We start from the raw sequence: 22,153 nt of genomic DNA, 5'->3' as shown, positions 1-22,153 counted from the left end.
TCCATACTCGATGTGTTTCAACGCAAGCATCCCGAGATCCGTATAAATGATTTTGTCAGTCTGTTATATTGTTGCTTCGCATATAATACACAACGCAAAAACGTTCAGAGCGTGTATTCATTGCCATTTGGTATATGGTGCCAAATAATTTTTGGCTTTGAATTCAAATGCTCGTTTCGTGTGTTCGCTGATTTCTTGCTACTATAATTTTACTGCTGCACATGCTTTTCAATAAATTTTCGAAATTCATTTTCCATGTAGCATTGGTGTGTGACTGTGTGAAGGTTTTCACTTTGTACACAAAAGACCATCTCTCATTCACAAGCGTGTACATTTTCCCAAATGAAGTCGCGAAAATGACGATTTCGCAAATAAAAGTAAGCATGCATCGGTTTTTTTTTTGTTGGGCCAGAGTGAAAAACTCAGTTCAGACTCTTTCTCTTTATTTATTCAAGACCAAAGAAACAAAATTTATGTTTTTCCATTGAGTTGAGAACATCATGCAAAAATTGTTATGTTCAAAAATTATTGAATTAACCGTATGTTTTTTACTGTAGCCTCTAAATTATTTTTGTTTATTCGCAATTATTGTTCATTTAAAAAGACATCATTTGTTCTATACAATTGTGGTGTTATGTATTTATTATCTCAATCTCATTCGATATTATTCTGAAAAAAAAAAATAAGTTCTTGCTTTATATTTGACTCCAAGTATTTCTGTATGTGATTTTGCTTCTGGGATTAATTAAAATGTTATTGGTTGCATAAAAAATTGATTAAATGTGACGAGACTTGCTTTTGGTAATTTTCTGAATGTATTATGAACGCTCAGCCGATCTTAAGCGGCATCGGCAAATCCAACACGATCATTGCCCATATCGAATTCAGTGTAATAACGTCCAATGAATACATCTCCCAAAATCCAAAGTGGACCGTTTGGTGGTGGTATATCAATTCCCATGAAACCAGACAAACAAATTGTTTTTCCCATTTGATTGATACGCAATACATAATCAATTCCCTTCAATTCGAAACGTTTGCCACCCAAAACAAAGCCAATGGTTGGTAAATTTGGTATTGCGTCACAACCGACAATATATTGTCCATTAACAATTGGTGTTCCACCGATAGCGCGATTAATATTGGTAATTTCTTCAACTGGGCCAGCAATCAAACTGGTGCCAGTATCAGCAATTGCTTGACAACCACCATCACAGAATTTCTTATCGCCAACAGTAACCGAATCCATTTGGAATTGCCAGTATGCTTTACGATTGACTGGTACATATGTGAAATCTCCTTTGTAATGTGCTGGATCTGATCCACCGAAAATAATTTCACCACCTTCTTTACCCGATGGATCACGATCTATCGAAAAGAAATAACGAAATGTTTGGTTTTTTTTATCGAAATTGATATGATAATATTATTGATTAGCCAATGATGCGGCTTCATTTATGGCTTACTTAAATAGAATGAGAACACTGGATCTTTGATTAAACCCTGACTGTACAAATTGTAGAATGGTGGCACAACACGATCAACGGAAATCGAACCATATCCCAAACCAAGAATGCCATCAAATTTAGCCGCAACAAATACCAAACCGGGTTCATTGATTGCCTCAGCAAATGTTTGATCTTTCACTTTCAAACCGCCAATCTGTAAATTATGAAAAATTGGAATTATGTATATTTTTTTTCTTCTTCTTCTTTCAATTTGATATGGTTATATTGCGGATTCATTTATCGCTTACGTCAAGAACATCCGTTGATAGATAACCGGAAAGGCTACCCGATCCATATTGAATAGAAAATTGTGTTCCATTTGCTTTGTAGGTTGATGAGGATTTTGCATTGTATTTATTGTGTGTCAAACATGCAATGTTGGTAAATTTACAATTCTTCGATGGAACCCATAGATTTGATGAGCCCGTATCAAAGACAACTTTGAATTTTTGCGGTGGAGTACCAATCGAGATTTCACCATAATATTGAGCCTGATTTTAAAATTCAAAACGAAAAAAAAAAAATTAATGTGAACAACTTGTATAAAAATAAAAAGAAAAATGATAAACGAATTTAAATGATTTTTCGATGTTGTTTTTTTTCTACATACGTCTAGATAATTTGAGAGCGGTTCCGGTGTAGGACCTCTGAGATTTTTGTATTTCAATCGCAATTGTGTGATTTCGGTGCCGACACGATGAAAGAAATTGCGCGGCGTTTCAAATTTCTCTACAGGAATTCTACCAAAATAGAAAATAAAACATATTGTAACACTTGATAAGATGAACAATTAGTTTTGAAAACAGAATATAACAACAATATCAACAAATCCCAATATCCAATGCACTGTTGTGTCATTCGTTGATATTTTTGCTCATGAACTAATTATAATTTTCATACATGTAATTCAATGAGTCAGACCACACCAATTGTCATTTGTTTACTGATATCGTATATTGCTCTATAAGCCAATAATAAGCGATATGGTGATTCGCCAATAAAAGTAAATAAATGTAAGTAAAATTTTATTTTTCATTTATGGATCATTGGCTACTTGGCGTTGATAGCCATAATCACAGCACACTTAAAAAAAAGAGTATGAATGTATATGATGGAGATAAATGTTTCATGCACTAAAAGAAATAAAATGAATAGATAAAAGATAATCTATCTTATTTAAAAACAGGTCATTCCGGTCAAAATAGTTTACAAACAAATCGTCCGTAACGATATGAACGAAAAAAAAAATACATTAAAATTATTATGTCCGTATAAATTGACTTTGGTTTGGCAAATGTTCAAAGCCACACTTATATAGAATATTCCGCATTTTCTTGTCTTGTAATTAACGACACACCATAGAGAGAAAAAAAGTTCCATTTTCATGGAAGCCATACATAATTAGTGGAAATGGTAAGCGAAAAAGTTATATAATAAATATCGTAAAAATTTAAATTATGAAATAGTGAGAGAGGCGACTTATTATTCAAATAGAACGCATTAAATGTCTTTTCTCTCGTTCTTTTTTATGGTACAAAGAAGAGTGTGTATGAACAAAATACAAAAATAAACAATAATCGTGTGACTCAACACTTACCGAATCAATCCATTTGATTGGTCTGCGTTAGCTGTCGTCCATAATAAAAGGCACAAAAACAAAATGTTTTTTCCAAACACCATTCTGAAAATATTTTCTGTAAAATAGAAACGTAATTTATTTTATTTGTTTGTTGTCGTTGTTGTCGTTTTAATTATAAATGAGTATGAGAACGTGCAAAATAGCAACTGTTAGTACAGCCGATATAGACAAGAATTAAAATCTAATTTAACGTAGTTGGTTCGTTCGAAAAAATATATATTTATTTCTATTTGTGCTTGACTCTTCTTTGTTATTTGTCGTCGGCTTCACTTACCGTTCGGTCCAAAGTGTATTGTAGATCTGAAATTTTGAAATGTAATCATTATTGACAGCGTCAACACAATAAGATATGTATATGTGTGAAATAATACCAAAAAATTGACCAGTGGCGCCACCGGCCAGCACATTTATCAATCACATTGTGACATGAGACAATTGTCACGCATAAATGGCAAATTTATGCAGTCGTTGTAATCGTTTAATCGTTTTGGTTTTCTTTTTTGGTTCATCTGCCAAATTGCATGTGTTTATTTTTACAAAATGAATGCATGGCCTGTTCGTTAAACACAAACACGCACACGCACACTGTGTCTCATCAACAATATGCACGAAATAGATGTTTATTTATATTCGGCGTATAGATTAACTGAAACAAAGTAAACAGTTTGGATGGTTTTGTGTGAGAGTAAGCACAGCGGTTAAATCACTTCACAAAAACACCTGACACACTGAACTAAATTGTGGATTAAATTCAATTAATTTTTTTTATTCTTTTATAAACTATCAACTGATTGGATCGGACTGTACAGCTCTTAAAAACAATTGGTGAATTGAGAAGAATAAGAAAGACGTGAGACACAAATATTAAGCACAAAAAAGGCGACAAAATGAAGCGTGTGGTTTTACTAAAATCGGAAAGTGATAGTGTCGACAACTATACAACGTTGTTACAGGCGCACAATTTTGAACCAATTTTTGTGCCAACGCTGGAATTTCGCTTCAAATTTTTGGACAAACTACGCGAAAAATTACAAGCACCCGATATGTATTCGGGCATTGTGTTCACCAGTCCACGAAGTGTGGAAGCCTGTGAGGTGGCATTAAGTGAAGTGGGCATTAAATTGCCTGAAAAATGGAGCAAGTTACATAACTATTGTGTTGGTGAAGTGACGCATAATTTGATTCATGTGGCACTTGATTTAAATGCACGCGGCAAACATACGGGTAATTCAAACAATTTGGCTGATTTTATTTTTGAAAATTTAGAAGGCGCTCGTCTACAATATCCGTTCATTTTTCCATGCGGAAATTTGCGACAGGATACGCTACAGCTAAAATTAATGGACTATGGATATTATTTGGATGCGATTGAGGTGTATGAAACTGTTGCGCACAGTGACCTTGAATCGAATCTCAAGCAAGCATTGATCGATGACAAAGCCGAATATTTGGCATTTTTCAGCCCATCGGGTGTTAACTATACAACCGCAATTCTACGAAAATTAGACGTAAATTTAGCTAATTATAAACTAATTGCCATCGGACCGAGCACACGCAAGTGCCTCGAAACAAATGGTTTTAAAGTGTATAAAACGGCCGAAAAACCATCTGTCGAATATCTGGTCAAAGCACTATTAGAATCATAGTTGTTGTTGTTGATTTTTTCTGTTCTCATTTATACTGCATGCTTTTCATTTATCGCAATATATTTATATACCATCCCAAAGCGCAAGGGAACAAATAATAAGAAAATAAAAAAAACACAAGAATTTTGATTGTTATGCCAAATAGTTTGATGATGATCCTTAATACATGCTCAAATCAAACACAATTCTTTTAAAAAGTTATTATTAAGATTTTTGTTCAGATTAAATCTAATATCCTTTATTTAACTCCTTTATTCATTTGAAAGTTTTTTTTTTACATTGAATAAACATTATATGGGACTGTTGAAACAAAACACACACATTCTTTTTAATCACTTCTATTTAGTTTGGCTTTGATGGATTGAATAAATCGATTTGGAAACAAAAACAAAATCACGTTGCGACTTGAAGCGTTTTTTTTTGTTATTGCTGTTGTTATTCTTCTTACGATGTCTCTTGCTTAATTTACTAACCGTGGTGATGTTGAATCGGAGTTACTGAAGTATACTTCGTCTTCCGGTCGATCTTGTTTCGATTCTAATAAAAATAAAATTAGAAAAAAAAGAACATATAGATTGATGAAATAAAAAGAAAATGAATGCGTACTAATCATCATGATCATACCACTGAAATCTGTATCGCTTTGAAATGGCACTTTACCGGCTTTCCGTTTCGCATTGGTGCCATTCGGATTAAGTGATTCTGCAATCGATGAACGTCTCTTAAAATCGTTGATACTATACGAGATTGGTTTGCTTACGAAATCTGTGTGTCGAATGAAGCACAAGAAGAAAAAAAAATGTGTACTTGCCAATAATAATTTACATAAAACATTTTCAGTAGAAAAACATGTGACCAACCGAATGGAATGGCGTTCGATGTACTACATGGTGCGGACAGATCATTTGGAAAGAGTGTGGGAACCGTTTGGTGTACAGGTGGATACATTGTGCCATCGGACGATTTGCATATTTGTTTTTCGTCGTCACCACTTTTCCAGTACATTCGACGATAGTCGCGTAATACATCCATTTTCCAAATTGCAGTTAGAACCATTAAAAATGCTGCAATAGTTACCAAACTCACTGTCGTCCATAGCAGCAATAATTTTTTTGAATCGGGCACTGGAAATTCCTGCAAACAACAAAAATGTGCCCCATTTAAATATGATGGGTGAAAGAAACAAAAAGAGAGACAGACAGAAATTACATTATATCCATTATCAGCAAATTCTTGTCGTCCAAATTCAATCCACATTTGAAATAATTCGTCGCGATTCATGTTAAATTCTCTATTCATATCGTTCATTTCTTTTATGGTTGGATCATTTTTTGCTTTCAATCGAATTGAAAAATCAATCTCAATACATTTTTGCGCGTTCGACCATGCTGCTTTACATGTAGACACGTTGTCAAATGTAACATTATCTACACTAAAAATCAAACATTCACATGCGACTTGATTTAATCAACCTTCATCAAAGAAAAAAAAATAGACGAAAGACAGAGAAAAAAAAACCCAATCGAATGCCAAAACCAAATTGATTTTTACGATGGTAAAATGTACCTGCATTTTGTTTCTACATTCATTCCAGTAGAATCAATGTACTTATTGGTGCTGGTTGCTAGTAATGCTCGAAATTGCATCCAAGTCTCATTGACTTGCTTTGATTCGGGCACTTCAATTAGAACGCTTAGTTTGTCCAATGGATGCAGTTGCATGACTGCACTACCATTGCCCTCAGGTGTATTTTTATCTTTAGAGAAAAAATTTTTGGAATTAAATTGAATTGCAAAATCACAAATGCAATAAAAAATAGGTAAGTTATTACCATATAATTCATATGTTATCACATAGCCTTGATAACGGCTGAATTCACTTTTTCCAAACTCCAAAAAAATCTCCAACTTCTGAATATCGCTGAATGTGATTATTTTCATTGTTGTCGGCTTAATAATTTCGGTAAAATTATAAATTTGTTTGGTTGCTTGAGCAGATGCTAAAAAAACGTGTATAAAAATAGCCAGAATTTAGATTATACTAAAATGAAAACATATTTTCCAAACTCACTGAAACTAATTTGCATATAATTTGTGTATTTATTTATATCCAACAAATGGATAACAAACTTGATGTCCTGCCGACCGTTGAAACTAATACTAAAAATTAAACAAAATGTAATGATGTGATGTGTATTTGAAATGTAAGTTTATATACGTTTTTAGTTCACTTGTGTCATCCTTTTTTTCCGGCCGCAAAACTGTTGCACCTGCATGATTGGCCAAATATTGCTCCAAATGTTGATCGATTGAAATTTCGCTTTTCGCATCCAACATATCTATTGAAGAGAATATTGTCTTATCTTGTTCGATTCCATCATAACTGATTTGGTTCAATCGTTTCATTGTTTCGGATAATAATCAATTATACACTCACAACGGATCTCATTCGATTGTTTTAAATTTTGTATTAAAAGAAGATGTTTCGATATTTTCCTCGTCATTGAAAAGTTTCCGCTTTTTTATACTTACTTGATGGTTGAGTGCTACCGTTGCCAATGACATCGTCGACACTTGGCTGTTGTACGGCACTTTTATCAATTGAACCATCAACTGTCTCGTTAGCACCATTCATTATTATTCCATTGCGAATAGAATCTGATTTCGATTGGTGTATACTTAAACCTGTTAAAAAGTACATGTTTCATAATTAAAATACCAATTAATTGGATGTATTGTATATGTCGATGCTGAGAGTTGGTGCGTCGCATTCATATGCCTTATGAGTGTTCTACCTGACACTTGGGCTTCGAGTGTAGAATCAGAGAGGGAGAGAGCGATAGAGCATCGTTTCATATACGCACCAGTAGTAGTGATTTAACCGATAGACTCTGATCACTGATTGATATCACATTTTATGTTATTCTTGTGCAATGAAAGTAAGCAAAAAGTGAATTGGCAATGCGATAGGTCGAAAGAGAACCAAAGGGAGATAGAGAAGGGAGGGAGATACAAAGAAAGACACAAAAAAATCGGAATCGCCAATCTAACGAGAAAAAAAAAATTGGCCCGATAGCAACCCATCGACAAAAGAGAATGAGGAGAGAGATTGCACAAAAACTTGCGCACATTGTACGTTGCCTGATGCAGTATTTCAAATGGTAAATAAATTAAAATAGAAGAAAATGGTAAAATAAGAAATGCACAGAAAAAAGGCCAGAAACTCCATTTTTACCGGTTTTTTTTGTCCGCTGGACATGGCACACACACACACAAAGATTGTAACAACACACTAACACAAAAATAAAGAAATGGAAGCTTGAATGCAAAGCCAAAGAGATGAGGCCGCTTGTGTGACACTCCGCGTTATTTCTGCAAGCGATCAATGTTACCTTTTTTCCGTTTTGTTGTTATTAATTCAACACATACTTTTAGTAATGAATAATACTTTTACACACAATCATACATTAAAGCGAAAAAAAGCACAATATATGAAGGATTTTATCACTTGGAGAAATCAAAACTGTCAAACATTAATTGCCATTATGCACGACAGATCAAATTTTTATGATTTTCAAAGCAATGTAATGTGGCTTGTTTTAGTTCAATGGTGTGTCTATTTCTCTCCTCCCTCTTTTCAATATCTTTACATTCGACTCTTGCTCTCTTGCTCTCGTTGATTTATTCATTGAAATTTGTTGTCGCCGCCAAACATCAATTTTCTCTTTGCATTGCTGCTGTTTTATTTTAATTAGCCACGTTAGATATTCGATGTTTTTTTTTAAAGTGGCTAAATGATACCCAAATGCGGTCGCGTGCTCAGCACAAAACATATTTGGCTCTATGCCTAGTTGCATGACGGCTGATTGGCTATGAGTGTGTTAGAAAATGTTTTCCGTCCTTAGCACACAACTTACCGAACAACAGCAGGAAAATTCTGGACAGATTCACAAAATTGATTATCATCTTTTTCGCTATTCACTTGTAAGTATTTGATGCAACTGATGTGAAACGGAATTTATGTGTCAAACGAATATCAATGCCGTTTTCTTTCGTGTAATCGATTTAGGAAAAACCAATAGCACAAAGTTTTTTTTTGTATTTTGTCTGTGACAAAAAAAAAATACGAAAGAAAATATTTATGCGAATGTATTGATGTGAAGAGCTTTAGTAAACACGAAACTACTAAAATTCATTTTACTTCATTCCGTTTATTTCAATCATTCTCCAATTGTGATAATGTCTGTTTTATCAGCTGATTATATGTGTAATTCACATACATGCATATGTGATAAGATACCTGGCTGACATCACAAAAGGTGACACATGAAAATAAAAAACAAAATAACACACAGAGAGAGCGAGATAAAGAAAGCAAAGAATCGACATACAGGGGAGAAACAAAGAGCGAGACCGTATTCGTATTGATTGTATTCAAAATCACTTGAAAAATCAACAAATAAAATGTATTGCAAAAATGTAGCTCACACACTGCAATTAATGTTCTTTTTACGTTTTTTTTTTACATATCCAACTGAAGCGAAGCAAACAGTAAATAAATACCATTTTTCTCTCTTGCCTCACTCAGTTCATTTTATTCGCAAACACTTGACATTTTATTTCAACATTTTTCAGCTCTCTCGCTCCTCTTTTCTCTGTCTCTTTTCCTCTATATAACAAGCAACAAAAAAACGTATTGTATATGTTTTATTTCTGTTTGTTTTTATTTTTAACGTTGACTTTTTGGCAAACCGCATCAAAAATATATCTATTCTAGCAATCTTGATTGGTTTGTATATGAATACATTGCGTAGACACCATTTTTTTGTTTCATTGTATTGCTTTCTCTTTCTCTTTTTCTCTGTTGTCCTGACAAATGATATCCGATTTTTGAGCGGACGAAACATTTGTGCAAATAAAAACAAAAATGTTTTTCTATCGATTTTGGAGATTTCTTTCGTGCATTTCTTCTTCTTCATCATCATTTTTATAAAGAATGTCGATCGGTTTACTGCAACCAAATGTGTCAGCACGAAAATTGAACGTTGCTGATTGTGAATGGAATTGACAGTTCCGACTTTTGGTTGGCGGTTCACATTACGGTGTGATTCTTACTCAAACGGATCGCGTTGTGTTTCTTTTATTCTCTTTGATGGAAATAAATGCAAATGGCCGATTGACGATTGGCGCGAATCCGATTACAACGACGCTGCAAACAAATAATTTTCTTGCCCAGTAAATTCATTTACAATTGACTAAAATAATAAAAAAAACGCCGATAATCAGTTATACGCCGGCAAAATGGATATTTTAAAAGCAAATTACATGGAAAAATATGAAAAATTGCGCAGCACCATAAAAACAACGAAATTTAATTTGGGACGACTTGAACATTTGGTAATGTCATTTATACATATAATTGATTTTTTTTTGTTCGCTCGACATTTATTTCGGCAGTATTCAGGAAATTATTCATTCGTATTCAATTTTTGTTTATCACCTTATACAGTCGGACTCAATAAAACCAATGCAATTCAATGACTCAGATTCGACGAAATTTGAAGTGGTGCTCTCGTCACTTTGCACCAAATTTATGCAATTGAATGCTGACCTAAAAAAAATTGAACGCATCAATACAACACCAATCGGCAAAAATGATGCTCAAAATACGGAAAATCTGTTGATATTGTACTCGATGCTGGATGAATTCAATTTGAACGAAAGTGAAAAGCCGCCACAAACATCGAATGGTCATGTTGTATACACGTCCAATTACACGGGACTCGGTTATATTTCTCATATCGTGAACGAATCTGCCGGCATTGTTTATATTCTGGATGAAAATTCCATGCCAGATCAATTGATTTTGTACGGTGCAACACCAAAACCATTGACACACACACCCGAACCCGGCCAAATGTTTGCATACTTTTATCAGGAAAAGTATATGGTTCGTGCTGTTCGCCTGGAATATGAATGCCGTGAGAAAAATAGTTCGAAACAACAGTACGGTGCGTTGCTCATTGACATTGGTTGTGTGATTCAGATCGCATCGCAACAGTGTGGCATTTATGAGGTTACAGATGCAGCCAAATTGATTCCACCGTATGCAAAGATGTCTCGTTTAGTTCATGTGCCAGATAATCACAGTATTTGTGATTTACTGCATACGCTTGTTAAATACAAAATCATATGCAATGACAAGAATCTAATGCTGGTTAATATTATTAGCGCGGGCGTTAATCCGTTTGCGATTGAACAACAAAATAAATGGAATTTTTACAAGTATTTCTTTGGCAACAGTATGCTGAAACCGCAAAAATATGATGAATATTGTCACGATAAAATTGAAAAGAAACCATCACAGTCATTGACAACACCACAACCACCACCAACACCACCGCCACGGACAATGCCACCATCAACACGAGTATCGGCGAAACAACATGACTTCAATCCATTTGCTGATCCGTCGCAATATTTGATCAAAAATGTTCCAGAAATACCATTGAAAAAATCATCGAACCCATTCGCCAGAATTCAACTGACGAAAATAGTTAATCAATTGTCCGATGAGTATATCGAGAAGTACGTAACACATGTTTCAACGAATCCAAAGAGTTTCGAAATGGACATTTCGCTGGTCGAAAATGGGATTTCATTTGAGGCACCACAAACGTCACCGACAAAATACACGACACCGAAAAAGATTGTAAAAGCACCAGAGCGAGTGACCACATCCATGGAAGTTAACAAACCAACCATGCCAACTTACAATATTGATACGCTCATCACACCCAGACGAAAATTGACAAATCTTTTAAATAGATTGTCCGATGATTACCAAAACGACGAAACGTACGATCTCACCTCTCCAAAGAAAGTCGTGAAGGAATTGTTCGACGAAAAAGACCGAAGTGAGACGGTGCCACATACAAGCATCAATGGGGAATTTGAAGCACCAAGAATTCTATCCACAAATCACAAGGAAAATCCAACACCGAAAAAGATTCAACCAGCACCGGTTCAAGTCAACAAATTATTGAATGTAACCAAAGAAACCATGCCGATCGACATTGATCGGGATATTTTACGTCGCGATTTGCAAAATATCAGTGGTAACAGTGGAGCGAATGAACCCGTTCACCATTCAAAACCAACTGCCAATGCGAGCATAGTTCTGGAACCAAAAAGTACATCACTAAAATCAATGCACACTGACATTGATCTGGAAATTTTACAACGTTGTGACAACGGTTTGCAAAACATGATTGTTTTGAATGGAGTAAAGGAACCCATGCACCGTTCAGAATTAACTACCAATCAGAATATGGGTTGGGCACCAAAAGCAACACCAATGAAATCAGCAGAATCTGAAAAAATCGCATTGAAAACGACAGCACCGACCATGGCTGATTTTCCAAAACCATCGACACTATCAATTGGTTCGACAATTTTGGTAGAAAAGCAACACATAGTAAGCGTCGAAGAATTCTATGGGACAATGATAAATGATCCAAATCGTGTAATGGATGTGGACGAATTTACAAAGATTCTAAATGATGATGCAAACCCACAGCGTTTCGTAAAGTACACTGCAAATTGTTTACCCAAGTTAAATGACAAGATTTTTGCATTGTTCAATGATTGGTACTACCGAGCAAAGGTAATTAGCGTCATCGACAAATATGTGTTCTCTGTATACTATGTGGACTATGGCAATATCGGCAAGGTACGCGTAAGCCAAACATTCAAATATGAAGAGGCATGGGATCAGTATGCCGAGTATGCAATGCATTTTCGTTTGAACCGCATAAAACAGATCAATCGATGTTGTCATTTTGATCCTGATGCCAAAAATGGTCTTGAACAAATCATGGGTAATCAACTAGGGCCATTCACTTAAAAATTGCCTTTCTATTGTTTAATAATTGTTATTGATTCTTTTTCGATTATTTTAAATTGATTCTATTCTTTTCTTTTGTGATTCTCCCCTAGGTAATCAATGCACGGCAAAAATTGTCGCAGTTGAATACAGCTTGCAATTGAATCGAACAACGTACATCGTGGACCTATGTGACGAAAATGGTTTGGATGTTGCTAAAACATTGATTAACAAAAATTTGGCATATCTAAACGAAACTGGAAATTTGGCAAATCATCCAAACGCTCATGCCATCGGCAAATAATCAACATTGAATAATTGAACTAAAACGACTGAACGACAGTATGCGGTGGCACGTATGCCAAATTAATTATATAAAACTGAATTATTCCATCGATTTCTTTTGAAAGCAAAAAAAAAAAATACAATTTATATCATTTTTCTTTATTTTACAATCAAGACAGCTACGGAACACTTGACGAACATATGAATAGAAGAGAAACCTTGTATTTTCACTTCCTGTTTTATTCCATTTATTATTTCCGTATATTTAGACGAGCACACATTTAACGTGGCTATAAATTGTTTACACAAATGAACCCATTCATTGTAATCATCATTTTGAAATCTATACAAATTAGCAATAGCTATTAGTAGCTAAGACAATTCTCATAAACATTTATTGATATCTTTTTATTCAAATAAAATTGAATTGCTTTTGTTTTGTATTCAAATGGTATCTGCATTTGTTTTTGGATTTTCTTTTCATTTTGGAACTTTGTTTTGCTTTTCGTCGACGGTTTGTATGCGTATATAAGCACTTTACCGTGTAGCACCTTAGTGGATGACCTATGTAATATTGTTTCAATGTAAGTATTGCGCGGCAATTTGCACGCCGAAGGAAAAGAAACTACATAAATTATGGTCATGACAGAATTCGATTAATTAAAACATCCATTTTCAATGCTTTTATAACAATATGGTACGAATGCAATAGGCAAACACATCTCATTTAAATTCGTACAAGGCTAAAATGAAAATTCTCAAATTCTACTGAAAATAAATAGTTTGAATTATTTGCCAAAAATGGAAACGATGGAATCTGATTACCAAAAACGCTTTTTCAAAGAGTTTATATTTATTGGATTATTGAAACAGAGGAATAACGTTCATTTGTCACATTGTACAATTTACGAACAGAAATATATTTTTTTTAAACGAAAACCGCTCAACAGTTTTACAACAAAATAGGTCATTTGATTTTGCGGTTTAAAAAGTTTGGTCCATTTTCGATGACATTTCGTCAATTGTGAACCAATTTAGTTGTCATCTTTTGTTCATCAATCGAAATCGAAACAAATACATGCATAGATGCGGTGGTGAATATTTGGCGTTAATTTATGTGACGTAGAATCATCTTATGCTGTGTGTGTGTGTGACAACATCACATCGATTTGGCATTGAATTTCTGTGGTAGGCAAGTCGGTTGCGTTTCACTTTCTCTCGAGCCGTCGAAGAATACACTACACGCAGCTAGAATAAACTAATAATCTGATAAGTACCGTTGTGAAATTCATACATTTGAAAACGTGCAAACCTAAACGTGCTCAAAATGGCAAGACAAGCCCTTCTCGAAAAAAAAACCAAAAACTACAAACTTATCGCCGAAAAATTGGAAGATCATTTGAAAAAAATGTTCCGTAATTTGATCATGGAACGTGATGAATTGAAACAACAAGTGGCCGCAAGAGATGCCAAGTTAATCGAATACGAACGGAAAACCACTCGAATGGCAACCAAAATTCGTGTTCTCGCGGTAAAGCTAAATGCAGCAGAAAATGAATTGTCGTCATCGGAAGTTTTCACAAAACGTTTTTTGGGAATCGCACAACAACTGGCACATGATGACAGAGACAAGGACACTGCACATGAACAAATGCAGGTATTCAACGAACCAGCGTCGGACCCGATTTCAGCAATCCATACACCAAGCGGTGTATTGAACGATGTACCAGAGCCAGTTGAAGACGATGTTGCTGTTTCCACTGCCAATGCCGAGATGGACAATGTTGAAGATGAATTGAACAAGTCAATTGAGGAAATTTGCGATTCGGATGAACCCATCGATCAACCACAAACCGATGTAATTTCCATTGAAATTTAAGTTTCACCGAAAGAATGACAACCTAAAATGTCTAGTACATTAAAAATAACTGTCAAAAAAAATACATTTCATATTTGATGCTAGATTCACATTTCAATATTTCATATTAGATTCATTTATTTAAACAAAGAAAATATGTCTATTTTGCGTACAACTTTTCCATTTATATATTAGTTAATATATATTCATTTGCATTCAGAATTAGAAGAAATTATTGCAATTGAATCGAAAAAATTCAATTTCTATAGATAGACAATTTTCGTAAAGCTAAATACCGATGTATTGAATTACACGAGAATAATTAAATGTGACTCTTTCACAAAAAAAAAGACAAAAAAATTTGGGGTTTACATTTTATTACATTAGATTTTTAGCGGGAGAATATTTTTTAGCAGTAAGTATTGAATCGAAGCAAAAAAAATGTTTTTCTATTCTTTAGAGTCGGAGTAAATGTTGGTTGCTTTGATAAATTCGGTAAGTTTGCTTTCTTCTCGGAAAATGCTTCTTATTGTGTTGCAGTCTAACGGTTCTTTAGATAAACATTCTTTGAGCGGCACTAGACTTCAGGCATATTCAAGAAACAAGTATAATTTTCAATGATTTTCCCTCCATTTCCACATGCAAAGACGATTTACTTTCGCTTAATTGCCAACGACAAACGAATTCGTTGTTTTGTTCATTTTGCGATATGCAATCATTTCTGTTATGTGTGTTGAATTTTGCATATCATGTTCTGTTTTGGCACGATGACAGCGAAACGTGAGCGAATGAATTGTGAAGCAAAACAACAGCTGAAAATGATGGAGAGAAGAAGAATACGGAAACGAAGCGAACAAACAACGACCGAATTTACAATAACAAAAAAAAGAAATATAGATTGTATGTACTTTGCTGTTCTTTATCATCGTTGTTTTCTTGTTTTTCATGAAATTAACTTAAAAAAATAATAATAATAAATATTCGTGGAAGCGCTCACGCAATCGAGTTAGGTAACCGAGAAATCATTTCGGACAAGAATGCATTGCACAAAAAAAAGAGAGTAAAATAACAACAAAACAGTCTACACATTTAATCGGCTAAGCTTTTGATTGCAGTAAGCCATGTGTACACTGTATATACAATCGTAGGTGGCACACGAACCCTATTATTGTCATAATGCCGTTCATACACTTTCTTCATTCTCATATTCCGTTCAGTCAAATATTGGCAGACAATATGCTCCGTATATGCGTATTGAAATTTGATTGTACAATGCTATTTCTTTCAGCAGAACACATAAAAACAAAAAATAAAGATCGACCGAATTGATTTGGGGATAAACATAGTAGACATTTACAGCATATTTTCTTGACGAATCACAAAATGAAAAAAAAAAAAAAAACAATAGAAAGCGTTCAAGCGTCGACATATAAGAATTCAACACCGCATAATGGTTGTATTCGAGTTTAGTGTGTGTTTGCTTCGTCTTTTGTTTGCAAATTGATACACTTGTTACATCGCATAAATTGTAAATGGGTGCACGCTTATAAACACTTACACACAAATACATGAGACCTTGTACCGTTGAATATACAAAATGAATATTAAAAGGAGAATTCACGAGCCATTTTCATGTGATCGAAGTACGCCGACGAAGTGAATGTGTTGTAACCTTTCATTAGAAAAAAAGATTGAACAAAATGCTGAAAAAATAGGTTATGCAGTGGTTTTGTGTTCCACAATTTTTGGACGATATTATTTATTTGAGACGGTGTCTTGGCCTTTCGCCCATTCAATTCAACACAAACAGTTAGACTAGAAACTCGACATCATATTTTCATTGTAATAATTAACGTTTGCTATTTTTTTCGTTTCTTTATGAAAAAAAAAGCGACGAAAAAACCACATCAATTAACCTTATAAATTGAATAATCATTTTCGCATAGCATAAAATTCATCTGATTAATGTCATTTTTCATGAGGAATGAAATATTGAATTGCGTGCCGGCATATCAATCTCTCTCTCTCTCTATTTCGTACCCATTCCCAACACTCAACACACACCGAGTCTCTTTTGTGTTCTGGACTCACTTTGAACTTGTTAAAGAATGCATTGTGCGAATTCTGTGAGTTTTTTTTTTGAAGATAACCGTTTTTATTTGATGCTTTTGATGTAGCTACCGACATTTATTCATATTTTGTGTAAATTTCGTGTATCCAAATATCGTAATATTTTTTTCATCAGCAAATTAATGAGAGATGTTCGAGTCTTGTCAATGACATAGTGTTACATTGTTTCTTTTCTATCAACACAAAGTCTACGTTCTCAATATGATCAGAATGCCGGGGCTGAAGAAACAAATTCGCGCTTATAAATCATGACAAAATTGATGGAACGATTTACACAATGCCATCAATGCATATTTGATTGCATGCAATCGCTAAATGCTCTCTTCTCAATCACGAACAAAATGTTTGCGTTTTGGCGCACACTCTCATATACATAACGCGCGCTCAGTTTGCTTTAATCAAATTTTATCAAGATGCAAAAATGAAACTGTATTTTCAAATGCGTTCGCTTGTTTTATCTGTTCCGACTTCCAATCTCATTTGTATAAATTTCATGGTAATGCTTTTAAAAGTCAAATTAACTGATGTAATAAATGTAACGCTTAGAATGCAGGATCACCTCAGTGAGAATGAATTTTATTTTGAAAGGCAGAATGAGACGATGATCAAGAGGCGTCTGTAGTACACAAAGATCTGAATCGATCATTGTTTGTGGTTGTCACAAAATTCATTACGTTTACATGCACCATGAAAGAGAAGAGAAACACGAACTAATGACAGAGGCTTTGTCACATAGTCCGAACGAAAGCCAGTGACGATGAACACGTTTTACGACCATCTGACCAAGTAATGAAGATTTTTGTTTAGACGACGGTCAATGGATTGAATTGCATGATTTCATGAAATTTAACATTGATCGGTCAGGATTGCTCACTGTTTGCAAACGAACATACAATTGCAATGGAGAATCGCATGTATTGCATATGCCATGATAAACAAGCAAAATTGAGCCAAGATAAAAGAGTTTATTCCAATTCTCCAAACATAAATATATTATTGATTTCTAATGAGATTTGTCGTTTGATGTGAATCCCGTTGTCAGCGTTTCATTTACACTCACACACACATAAACATTGAAAATAATATGCGCAACCGTTTTATTCTAAATATAATTTGCATCGATGTTTTTTCTCAATTCATTTTTATTCATGGTTTGCTTTAAAATGAATTGCCATTGGGTTTGCCAACAGACATCAAAATAATGGGATGCATCTTTCAATTCGCACTCTCAGCATGCGACAACCAATTTATGACTTTATGACGACATCACAAACTGAGCCACAGAGCAAAAGAGCCATCGCTTAACATTGCATACGATAATTACTAAATTAATATGTTAAATATATAAACAATTCGAACTTGACAAAAGAAATTGTAGAGAGTTGTGGGCATCCACAATATAAACGACCACATATACACACTTATATTTCTAGTATTAGTTATTAGCATTTCTGGATTTTTATATATAATTAATCCAAAAGGATTAATAGTTAGTCCCAATGGATTAAATTATTATTTTATAATTATAAACATAATTTTTGTTTTAAAATTCATGCGCATTCTCTAGCGAGCGCCAAAAACATCATCTTACATACTATTCTCTCACTTCATACGAAAGAATAACAACAATTGTATGGCAACAATCAAACGGCAACTATATGAAAGTAAACTACTACACACGCATCACGTCTACTGGCGAGTCAGTCGTTGAACGCCAGTAAAAGTGATACGTGTGTAGTAGTTGACTCTCATATAGATGACGTTTCAGTGTAATCAAACAATTGTTGGTATTCTTTCATATGAAGTTGAGAGAATAGTATAAGATGATGTTTTTGATGCTGGCTAGAGAATGTGCATGAATTTTAAAATAAAAATATATTTATAATTATAAAATAATATTTTAATCCCTTGGGACTAACTATTAATCCTTTTGGATTAATTATATTTAAAAATCCCAAAGTGCTAAAAATTAATACTAGCGATATAAGTGTGTAATTACCATAATTTAGAAGAGAAAAAAAAATGGGGAAAAAGAAATAGATTCATTCTTCTCCACGTGCAATATTCGTATAAATTGTAAAATTGCCATTATTGCTATTATTCCGGCTTATTTATAGTTATTTATTCAATGATTTGCGATTGCGCGCTCGGTGAAAAGGTGGAAAAGGATGATTATAACATAACACAATAAATAATTTGAATTGATGGCACCATATTAAGCGAATCGAGTTCAACAATTTAACATCGTTGGACGTCGCCACTGTCTGACAAGAAGAAAAATAGCGCTAGTTTATCATGAAGCCTTCGCTCTCCTTTCCCTTTGTAACTCTCTTTGCATCTCTTGGTTGCTTTCGTCTTCGAAAAGCAGTTAGGTGCATTTCGTTCAATTTTATTATCATCGCCAGTTTTTATGCCACAGTTGGAGATATATACTTGATGAATAAATGAAAGAAGAATAAAAAAAAATCACGGTATCTGAACAATTTATTGTGACAATTTGTTGCAAAATTGAAACAGGATCTACTTTTTGACGTTTGATTTCAAACTCACGAAATTTCTATGCCAAAAGGTATCGTTGAAACAAGTCTGCCACAAGTTCAATTCTTAATTTCTTCTTTAACTTTTTTCCTTTTTTTTATTCGTAGAACAAGTTCTGTTCTGAAAAATAAAATGTTGTATATTGCGATCATCAAATGAATACTCTCGGTGAACTAAACAAAAAGCAAGAGATATATAGAACAAGAAATCCATTATTTTGATATTGTAGCAGAAAGACAACGACAGTCATAAATACGGTGTTTGTTTTTTTTTCTAATTTGAAATTTCATTGCACATCAAGATTTTACAATTTATTTATTTCACAAGAAATAAAAAATGTCGAAGAAAAATGCATTGCATATAGAATTCTTGTGTTATTTTAGATTTGTCGGCCAATTACAAACATTAACAACGAATTAATGGAAAAGAAGAAGTCGGTTCACTCCATAAATTAGTAATTGGGATTACTTTACGATCCAACTATTGCACGCATATACAAAACATTGCGAGATATTGCAGAGAACTAGAGAAACGGGAAAGTTACCGTTCGATACGATGGGTGTTGGTTTTGCCGATTGATTTTTATTGATTTGTTAACCGAATGCATCAGCTATTTTGTGTGTTCCTGTGTGCACGTATTCGTTCATACACACATTTTAATTAGGTTGTTTTAGTTTTTATGGTAACATCTTATTTGCCATTCCATTTCTTTTTTTTCTCTCTATCTTCAAAACAACGATGATTGTCATGTGTGCGTGTGTGTACACACACATTTGATTGTCGCATTGCGACGGTGTTCTCGAACATCGATTGATATCGTAATTAAGTGAATTTAAAGTGAACAAAACAACAAAACCAGAACGTTTGTTTAGAAATTATTTTTATGGAAACGTTACAAATAAATGATTTAATTAAATTGCATTACACGTACCGCACAAATCCATTTAATCGCATTTAAAATCTTATATGAAATTGATTGCAAGTGAGAAGACGCGTATCAAATGAAGAAGAGAAGAAAAAAAAACGGAGAAAGAAAGGGGGGTCACTACAACAAACAATCATGAAATTGATTCTCGTTCACAGTGTCACAGAGCGCATAAATGCAATTCAAGAAATAAATGCTCGCATTGATAACGAAATTATAAATTAATATGAGCAATTATGAGTGGATTGCAAAATTGTCGCCACTGTCATCGTCATTGCATACCGTGTTTTATTATTGATGCAGTTGGAATGCGTGTGCTCACTTTGATAAAAATCATCTGCATCATATATTGCTTGCATTTAATGAAGATGTATGAAATGAGACATCAGAACGTGCCATTTTCAGCGTTTCACTTTTTATCTCCTCGATTATTTGATTGCACCATCACCTGTCTAAAACAATTTTATTAAACAATTTGTAATTAAGCAGACATACTTTTTTCATTCTCCTATCATTCTCATGGAAGTTAACTTTTGGTGTTTGCCAATGAAATTCGCTACAAATATGAACTTTGCGAGGAATTTTTTTTCTCGAATTTTAACAGATAATTCAAAATTTGTATAAAATATTTTACGACCGTTTATTTTTGTGCATCCGATATCATCTACCAAAATGTATAAAAAAAAGGTGTATTTCCCGTTTTTTTTAAAAATAAATATTCTCGAACAAAGAATCTTGCCAAAATCTTATCACAATTCTCGTTATTTAACGTCCGTCACCAAATCGAATGGCTCCAATGTTTTTTTGTTGCTGTTAAGTTGGTTTGCGATTTTTTGTTTCATATAAAACATGCCAGCCATCATCATACCGAGTATACAATCAAATCGGATGTTTCACTTTCGATATAACCAGTTTTTTTTTCTCTAATCGCTCCAATCGTCTAAAACTGAACTAGTAATATTATGGATGTTATAATAAAAAATGCAAATTATTTCATAAGACTTTCGAATTGAAAACTCTTCTTTGATTTTTTTTTAATGACTGGTTTGATTTAAATATTGTCCGACAATGAATAGTGACAACAATTCAGACAGTTGACATTTATTGCATGATGGTCTGTAATTTTTCGCAGATAATGGATCGTTAGTCCGGGTTCATTTGAAATGAAAGACAATAACCGTACGACAAATGAGTCACCAATAAAAGTAAGAGCTCAATATCAAGGTAAAGCGCAAATCGATCGTTGTTGAAGAAAAAAAAATCATGTTCCGAAAATTAATTAAGCAAAAAACAGTGGTATTGATAGCCAGTTTTCAATAAAGAAGTGACGTCAATTTTTTCGATTGAGTAAAAAAAAAGAACAAACCATATACACATGAATTTAATTGCACGAATTTTCATATATACCACACACATTTGATTAGCATCTTGTGCGCCGCACATTAGCCACGGTAATTCAAGTTCAATGAAATGCAAAATTACAATGCAAAAACGGATCTTGAGCGAATATAATTGCTGGTTGGATCTTAATCGCTAAAACAATGGTGCACCTACTATCACTTCGACACAAGGTAAATGGTATACAATACAAGCGAATATTTTTATTGTTTGCATCCCAATCATTAGAATGTTGCGGCTCCAATATGAGATAGCTTATGCAAAATTGAAACAAAAGCAATCAAATCAATTTGAATGTTAACGTATAAAATTAGTGTATGTATTGGTATATGATTTAAGAAA

At 33.8% G+C, this 22,153-nt stretch overlaps 4 protein-coding genes across 6 annotated transcripts; 2 read left to right on the top strand and 2 right to left on the bottom strand.

Annotated features, from left to right (window-relative positions):
* Positions 1 to 426: 426 nt before the first annotated feature.
* LOC116337471 (lysosomal aspartic protease) lies at positions 427 to 3,506 on the bottom strand. Of its 3 annotated transcripts, XM_031762068.1 has the most exons (7): positions 3,422 to 3,506; positions 3,106 to 3,202; positions 2,119 to 2,248; positions 1,757 to 1,999; positions 1,467 to 1,662; positions 797 to 1,368; positions 427 to 669 (listed from the first exon to the last, which is right to left on the bottom strand). In XM_031762068.1, the coding sequence occupies exons 1-6, from the start codon at positions 3,468 to 3,470 to the stop codon at positions 839 to 841; spliced, it is 1,245 nt and encodes a 414-aa protein (XP_031617928.1). In that variant the 5' UTR covers positions 3,471 to 3,506; the 3' UTR covers positions 427 to 669; positions 797 to 838. The 3 variants fall into 3 exon arrangements, with proteins under 3 accessions (XP_031617928.1, XP_031617927.1, XP_031617929.1); XM_031762067.1 differs by lacking the exon at positions 427 to 669 and having other exon boundaries at positions 673 to 1,368; XM_031762069.1 differs by lacking the exons at positions 427 to 669; positions 3,422 to 3,506 and adding an exon at positions 3,304 to 3,326 and having other exon boundaries at positions 673 to 1,368.
* Positions 667 to 5,107, top strand: LOC116337472 (uroporphyrinogen-III synthase-like). The gene is made up of 2 exons (XM_031762070.1): positions 667 to 3,832; positions 3,957 to 5,107. The coding sequence occupies exon 2, from the start codon at positions 4,035 to 4,037 to the stop codon at positions 4,791 to 4,793; it is 759 nt and encodes a 252-aa protein (XP_031617930.1). The 5' UTR covers positions 667 to 3,832; positions 3,957 to 4,034; the 3' UTR covers positions 4,794 to 5,107.
* Positions 5,010 to 8,948, bottom strand: LOC116337470. Its single transcript, XM_031762066.1, has 10 exons — positions 8,710 to 8,948; positions 7,325 to 7,477; positions 7,011 to 7,131; positions 6,864 to 6,952; positions 6,625 to 6,792; positions 6,360 to 6,549; positions 6,003 to 6,225; positions 5,654 to 5,927; positions 5,418 to 5,558; positions 5,010 to 5,330 (listed from the first exon to the last, which is right to left on the bottom strand). The coding sequence occupies exons 1-10, from the start codon at positions 8,756 to 8,758 to the stop codon at positions 5,254 to 5,256; spliced, it is 1,485 nt and encodes a 494-aa protein (XP_031617926.1). The 5' UTR covers positions 8,759 to 8,948; the 3' UTR covers positions 5,010 to 5,253.
* A 729-nt stretch (positions 8,949 to 9,677) lies between these two features.
* Positions 9,678 to 13,275, top strand: LOC116337468. Its single transcript, XM_031762064.1, has 3 exons — positions 9,678 to 10,189; positions 10,302 to 12,672; positions 12,791 to 13,275. Exons 1-3 carry the CDS (start codon positions 10,094 to 10,096, stop codon positions 12,979 to 12,981), a joined length of 2,658 nt encoding a protein of 885 aa, XP_031617924.1. The 5' UTR covers positions 9,678 to 10,093; the 3' UTR covers positions 12,982 to 13,275.
* Positions 13,276 to 22,153: the final 8,878 nt, after the last annotated feature.

Source organism: Contarinia nasturtii, unplaced genomic scaffold, assembly GCF_009176525.2.
Source record: "Contarinia nasturtii isolate CC-2019 unplaced genomic scaffold, AAFC_CNas_1.1 Cnas_scaffold_285, whole genome shotgun sequence".
NCBI lineage: Eukaryota > Metazoa > Arthropoda > Insecta > Diptera > Cecidomyiidae > Contarinia > Contarinia nasturtii.
Note: the sequence above shows the minus strand (reverse complement) of the source record. Positions and strands in the feature narration are given on the sequence as shown.